The sequence below is a fragment of the Carassius carassius genome, chromosome 36 (genome assembly GCF_963082965.1).
Source record: "Carassius carassius chromosome 36, fCarCar2.1, whole genome shotgun sequence".
NCBI classification, from domain to species: Eukaryota; Metazoa; Chordata; class Actinopteri; order Cypriniformes; family Cyprinidae; genus Carassius; species Carassius carassius.
Genome location: NC_081790.1, coordinates 2,495,140 through 2,502,859, shown reverse-complemented (window position 1 = coordinate 2,502,859; position 7,720 = coordinate 2,495,140). Strand labels below are relative to the sequence as shown.

At 35.6% G+C, this 7,720-nt stretch overlaps 1 protein-coding gene across 1 annotated transcript; it reads left to right on the top strand.

The window, feature by feature from the left end:
- Positions 1 to 3,454: 3,454 nt before the first annotated feature.
- Positions 3,455 to 6,211, top strand: LOC132116625 (sphingosine 1-phosphate receptor 3-like). The gene is made up of 2 exons (XM_059525479.1): positions 3,455 to 3,590; positions 4,753 to 6,211. Exon 2 carries the CDS (start codon positions 4,873 to 4,875, stop codon positions 5,917 to 5,919), a length of 1,047 nt encoding a protein of 348 aa, XP_059381462.1. The 5' UTR covers positions 3,455 to 3,590; positions 4,753 to 4,872; the 3' UTR covers positions 5,920 to 6,211.
- The last annotated feature ends 1,509 nt before the right edge of the window (positions 6,212 to 7,720 follow it).

Genomic DNA, 7,720 nt, shown 5'->3' with positions numbered 1-7,720 from the left:
CTGTCGTAAGTAAATGAGAGCTTTCCGTCTGAACTCCCCCAGATCTTGCTTTCTGAGGCCTGCAGTGAACCGATCCAACAAGTTGGGCTCAGAGACGCTGCTGAGCGAGTGCTGCATCAGAAAAACCAGCAAAGACTCCATTTCTGCAGGATTCAATGACTTTTAATAATGCTGCTCCTAAAACACCTTATATGAGAAATAAGACAACAGACAGAAATTAGCAATAAATGTACTTTTTTATCGTAGAAATTGGTATCTTGGCAAATTTAAGCACATTTTGAGACATTCGTTCTAAGAAAAGTCCAAACAAAAATTGTGTGTTAATATAAAGGAGTTTAGTGTATTTATATATTTTTTTATTATAATTGTTTTACTTGTATTTTAAATTATGCCTGTACTGTACCTTTTCCCTTTTGATACAGATTTTTTTGGGGGTTTTTTCACTCTAAAAATACTTACTTAAATACTTCCTTACTAAAGAATTAAAATTCTTAGATTCTTAGAAAAGTATCTTCTTAAGAATAATAGTAAATGTCATTTAATTTTAGAACTTATTCATTAACTTAAGTCAATTGTTCTGACACCGGCCCCATGAGAAGTATGTAAAAGTCCCCTTAAACTCAATAAACAACTCAATTATCAATTAAGGAAGTGAAAAACCACTAATATATGAGTGACGCAACATGTACTTCAGAAGTAATTTGCAGGTTCAGGCACGTCATGATAACTGGAAATAAAAAAAACAGATACCAAGACCATATTTACACTCATTAATTCAAATTCACACACACAAAAAAAGTTGCTTTCCATCTGAATTTTATGCAACTAATTTTAAGAGCAGGTGCAGCCAATTGTAAATTTAATGTGTCTTGACTTCCGGTCTCATCTGCTATTATTTTATAATGCAGTGTCCTAATTATGATTTTTTTTTTTGTTTTGTTGATAAAACCAATCAGATATCTATATTAAAACTCAGAAATGAAAATTTGCTGGAAATGTGCTCACCCTCAGGCCAAGATGTAGAAGAGTTTGATTCTCTGCAAACAGTGTGTCTGTGTGTGTGTGTGTTATTTGGCTTGCTGTCCTCTGATGAGGAGCTTGATAAAGCAGCTTTAACTCAAACTCAAATATACCTCCACAGAGACTTAATAAAAAGGGCAAGGCACCTAAAATAAAGGTGGAGATTTGGGGAGGTGGAGGGATGCTGTTCATTAATTTTTTATGAGCTCAAATATTCGAATGTGATATTTGCATATATATATATATATATATATATATGCATACAAATATTACTAGATATAATACAGACACATAATACTAATCTGATCCAGGGTCAGTGGAAACAACAGCAGAGCATTCAACTTTCACTCGTTCTGGAGTGTATAAATGCTAAACACGCACATTCAGAGCAACACACACAAGTCAGCAGCCACCAGGCCTTCACCGCAGCACTGAACCAAACGTCTTCATTTGAACGTCAGCTCATGGTTTATTGGCTGGTCATGGCAACAACCCGCTCTCTCTCTTTTCTGGGATGTTTCCCTCTCTGCAGTTCCATTACTCACCTCTGAAATCTGCCAGCTAAACACAGTGAGCTCCTGTTTAATTTCTGTGATAAGATGGAAAATCTGGTTATGCACTGTAGAGTTAGCCATTATTTTTAAATGTTTATTTGTTTCTCATCAAGTCTGACATACCTCAGTCATGAGAGCATTTCTAATTGGACTTGCTTCTCCTCGGATTTTCTTGAGTGATACACTTAGTTGATTTGAGCAGTGAGCCAAGAAAGCTTGTTGCTTTGGCTTATTTTTAAACTAGTTTCATTGGTGGACAAAGCAACAACAACAAAAAAAAAAAAAACCTAATGAATTGAATATGTCCCACATTCACAGAAACTTCAACCAGGAACTGTTCTAAACCAGCAAGGTCCAAAGTGAAAAGGACAAATTCTCTCTTTGGGAAACTTCCCCATTGAAAAATAAGGTGGATAAATGTATTCTTACTGTATGACAGTAACTGACTCATCTGTGACTGGTTATGTTCTATTTTAAGCAGTCGGTACTTCAATAAAACATATCGGATATCTCTATTAAAACTCAGAAATGAAAATTTGCTGAAAATGTGCTCACCCTCAGCAAAGCAACAACAACAACAAAAAAAGAAATAAAAGAAAAAAAGAAACTGGACTAATTTTATTTGAACCATAACTACAAATTAACAGAAGCAAAGGAAATGCCATTGCATAATGCATGAATGGTCTCAAAATAATATTCCTAATAAATCAAGCCCCATTTGGAGTCTTCTTGATCAAAATCTTGTTGATTACCACAGAAAATAATTTAATCTCATCCACCAGTATCTCAATTTGAATCAAAACCTGTAACGTTAGGCCTATTTACAGTAATAGTCTTACGAAACTAACATTAACTAAAAATAAATAAATAAAAACGATATAAAACTCCATATATCTAACTTTTTAAGTTTACAACAGATCAATCAAAGCCAAACCATGAACACTGGTTAGCCCATTTTTCCTTTTTTGTTTAAAATAAAGTATTTATATGGATTCAGGGGAATAAATAAAAATAAAGAGTAGCCTAGCCTACAAGAATTTGATTTTATTGTAATATATTTGAATTATTTGCAAATAATATTTACATTTTAAATTACATATAAGCCCGAAAGTGTGTCTAATGTGTTGGGGGTGTAAAAAACGGTTAGATCTATTTGTCTCGTCACAACACGTTATGAAATACATTAATTAAAAGGTTTACCCTATATTTTCCGTTCAAAACAGTGACATTTCGACGAAAAGTTTGAGATGTTTGCATTACAGGATAATAATGTCGGTCTTTTAATAATTCTATCGTAAAACAGTTGTCAAATGAGAACTATTGAGCAACACCTCACAATCCTCAACCGTTAAAATCTGAAGCGTTAAGCGCCTGTTTGAAATTCGCGATGGAAAAGTGAAGCCCCGCCTTCTTTGATTTGATTGGCTCATTCATTTTGACATTGACGAGTCCAAACATTTTACTTGTTGTTGTTTTTTTGTCAATCTAACAACAAATAGAGAAACTGTTAAAATTACATTTGAAACTATAAACAAAAAATTCTTACATTTTTTTTATTTGTGCATCATTTTAAACATATATGTTCACAACTATTCGCTTTTTTAGCTGTGAAAGAACAGATTAAATTAAATTAAATGTATGCATTTAGCACACGCTTTTATCCAAAGCGACTTACAGTGTATTCAGACTAACATTTTTTACCTAACATAAAAATAAATAAATAAATAAATAAGCCATAATAAGGCAAAATATAGATTACTGAATATGATCTATTAGAAGTGTAGTGGGAGGTGTGTCGTGGGCTGGACTCCGTCACACACAGAAGGAAAAGAGCAGCAGACCTGTGGCTGACTTTGAAGGAGTCTTCCGCTGTGGTCTTCCGTTGCGTGCAGACAGATTAAGTTCCTGATGTCTGAACTTCTGCACATTAAAGATGGAAAGATAACAGTTCTTATTTAAACAAAACTCGACACGAATGGTTCTCAGTGAAGAAGCTCTGCAGTTCGTGATCTGATGGTGAGTAGCCTAAATAAAGGCAATATCTTGTCAGATGCAGCATGTCAGATATTTAAATAAATTTTCTATGCAATACTAACTTTTATGAAACTATATTTGTGTGTGTGCTGGTCTTTAAATGATTGTCATTCAATTTGCAACCATGCGCACCATAGTAAGTTCAATGCAAACGGCAAAGTTTTGTGCATGGAATTATTCTAGAAGATCATAGTAAATGTTGCATGCAATGCATGTTACATTACTCTAACAAAATGGAGGCTTTTGAAAATTCACATGGTGTTTAATGTGTTAATATAAAGCATAATACCTGGTTAATGGTTGCTGGTTAACCACCATGTGTTCACCTTAACCAGCTAATGACCAATTTAAAGCAACTACAGTTATAAAAAGCAACTGCAAGTTTAAGATGGACTTTCTAAGAGAGTAGTACTAAGTTTTACTTTGAAATACAACACCGTGCAAAAGTTTGGGTTCAAGAAGATTCATTTTTTAAATAAATGAATACTTGTATTCAGCAAGGATGCATTAAATTAATCAAAAGTGACAATAAAGACATTTATAATGTATAAAAAATATTTATGTATATTTCAAATAAATGCTGTTCTTCTGAACTTTCTACCCATCAACGACTTCTCTTCTACTCTTTTCAAAAATGATAATAATAATAGTTTCTTTAGCAGTAAATCAGTATATTAGAATGATTTCTGAAGATCATGCGACACTGAAGACTGGAGGAATGATGCTGAAAATACAGCTGCGCATCACAGAAATAAATTACATTAAAATATATTCCAATAGAGAACAGGCTTTTTAAATTGTAATAATATTTCAAAATTTTTACAGTACTTTTAATCAAACAACCGCACCCTTGGTGAGCATAAAGAGATTTCTTTCAAAAACATAAAAAATACAGACCCCAAACTTTTGTACAGTATTGCACAATAAACTTGAAGTAGCATATATATATATATATATATATATATATATATATATATATACATATATATGAGAGAGAGAGAGAGAGAGAGGCACTATATGTGTTAAAGTTAGGCTGTGTTAAAGTTTACATGAAACATATTTGAGTGAAACAAAATCCAGATTGGACTGGATCAGAGTGTCATTATGGCAGCTGTCTTTAAAGCACATCTGGTTGACTCCACAGGCAGATGTGTGCAACTGACACGACAGTACACAGTAAACCCTGATGAAAGCAGTCGACCCGCTCGCCAGCACCCATCTGTGACCTGTCTTACCTGTGCGATCCACTCCAAATCATTCTACAATGATCAACAAACAGGTTTGCCTGCATTACAACTACGCAGGGAAACTAAACAATTGTAATGACACCAAAGGCACCCCGTTGGACCCCGAAACTGCAGTGTTTTTGGTCATCAGCAGCCTCATCATCTTGGAGAACCTGATAGTGCTGTTGGCCATCTGGCAAAACCACAAATTCCATAACCAGATGTTCTTTTTTATTGCCAACCTGGCTCTGTGCGACTTGTTAGTTGGCGTGACTTATATAGTCAACCTGCTGATGTCAGGAAAGCAGACGTTACACTTGACTCCAGCCAAGTGGTTTGTTCGAGAAGGGAGTACGTTTGTAGCACTAAGTGCTTCTATTTTCAGCTTACTTGCAATTGCGATCGAACGCCACCTCACTATGATCAAAATGAGGCCTCATGATGCAAAGCAAAACTACCGGGTGTTTCTGCTCATAGGAATGTGCTGGTTAATCGCTATCACTCTAGGAGCACTGCCTATTTTAGGCTGGAACTGTTTAGGTGATCTTCCTCAGTGCTCGACCATCTTACCTCTTTACAGCAAGAGCTACGTCACGTTCTGCATCACTATCTACATCTCCCTCCTGCTGGCCATCTCCATCCTCTATGTCCACATTTACGCCATGGTCAAGAGCAGCAGCCGCAAAGTCACCAGTCGCAGCAACTGCGAGCACTCCATGGCGCTCCTGCGCACCGTCAGCATCGTGTTGGGCGTCTTCATCACCTGCTGGACGCCCATCTTCGTGCTGCTGCTCGTCGATGTGGCCTGTGGGAACAAAAAGTGCCCGGTTCTGCTTAAAGCCAATTGGCTTGTGACACTAGCCATCTTGAATTCCGCCATGAACCCTGTCATCTACACGCTGGCCAGCAGGGAGATGCGCCGGGCGTTTTTCAGGCTCATGTGCGGGTGTCTGCTGGGGGACGGCGCCACAGGGTGCAAGCAGAACATGGACCCCAGCCAGAGCAAATCCAGCTCCAACTGCCCTCAGGCAGCCGAACAGGAAAACCCAGACGCCAACGCACACAATCAGACTAACACAAGCTGAAATGCACACTACTGCATTAGTGCATGGGATAGAACTTTAGTGTGCACTTTTTAAGTGCATACTAAAGTGCACAATAAAGCATCAGCACGTTAAGTGCATACTGAACGGTGGAAAAATGTCCTGAGATCCCAACCACTCTGTTCTCACACTGCAAAAAAGGTTTCTTACTCAGTATTTTCGCGGTTTTTCTGTGCAAATATGTAAACATTCTTAAATCAAGACATTTAATTAAGAAATAAGATAAGTCATGTTTTCTAAAAATTTTACCAAAATTTAAGTTAAGTTTTTGGTTAATAAAAGAAAAAATATCTGCTTTTAGGGTCAGAAAAAAATATTTACCAACTATTAAAGTCAACTAAAGCAAAAAAAAAAAAAGGGTTATTTGAAATAAAATGAACATTAAATGAAATACAATAAAATATAGAAAATGTTTTATTTCAGTTAGTTGGCAAGGCAACATTTCTCATTTTAATTTAGTTTAACTTGATGTACTAAAATACCAAACTGAAATGAAAATGAATAGGATATATAAATATATATATACACACACATATACTAAATATATAAATGGTAAATGGACTGCATTTATATAGCGCTTTCAACAGACCACATGGCCATCCAAAGCGCTTTACAATTTGCCTCACATTCACACATCGACTGCGGTGTCAGCCATTCAAGGCGCCATCCAGCTCGTCGGGAGCAGCTGGGGTTAGGTGTCTTGCTCAAGGACACCTCGACACTTGGTCAGGCGGAGCTGGGGATTGAACCACCAACCTTCTGGTTTGTAGACAACCTACATGAACCACTGAGCCACTGCCACCCCAGTATATATATATATATATATTTATATATACATAGTATATAATAGTATCTCGATACTAAAATAAGTTTTGAATTGTTTATTTTTCTTTTCACATTGGCAGATATTTTTATTTTCTTGTTTTAAGCAAAAACTCACTTGAATTTGTTGTTTTTCAGAAAAAAAGACTCTATCTCTTTAGAAAATGTGCCTTGATTTAAGATTGTTTAGATATTTGTACTGAAAACAAGACAAAAATACGGAGTAAGAAAATCATATTTCTATTCAGTGTAGCTGATTTTGACAATCCTATAAACATTGACAGTATTTATATAGTGCTGTATTTAATGATTTACTGATCTGTATACCTAAAGCCTTGTATGCAGGTGTTGATATATATTATAATAGCATGTTTGACACTTCAGCCTGTGGTACATTGTATATATTTTTGCTGAAATAACTTATCAAACTTTTACCAAAAAAACAATCATTCAAGATCAGTCTGTATGGCGTAAATGTACGCAGCTGTAAATGTATTTGTAAGAATATAACCTTAATGCTTTAAACCAATGCATGGTACAGCATATAATTCTGTATAATTAAATATCAATAGTGCACTAGCGCCACCTGCTGGACACATACAAACAGCGCAACTGAACTGTAACGCTCGTGATTATTTCATATTTTTGGACAAATAAAAGTTTGTGTAGGGATGGATGTATTATATATAGATATAGAATTTTCTTCATGCAAAACATAATTTCTTATTTTTTTTTTTCATTTGAATTTGGGGTTAAATATGACCATGTTAAAGCATAATCAAAGAGTATTTAATACACATGATTCTTTTATTGCCACCAATCATAAATAATAGGGATAATTCATACAAGCAGAGAGTGGACTTTCGTGGGTTGAATTCTGTCCCGTGTTTCGTGATCAAACGCTCAGTGGAAGGTGCTTCGACTACTGCACTTCAAGAAAAAAAAGCACAATAGTGCAGAT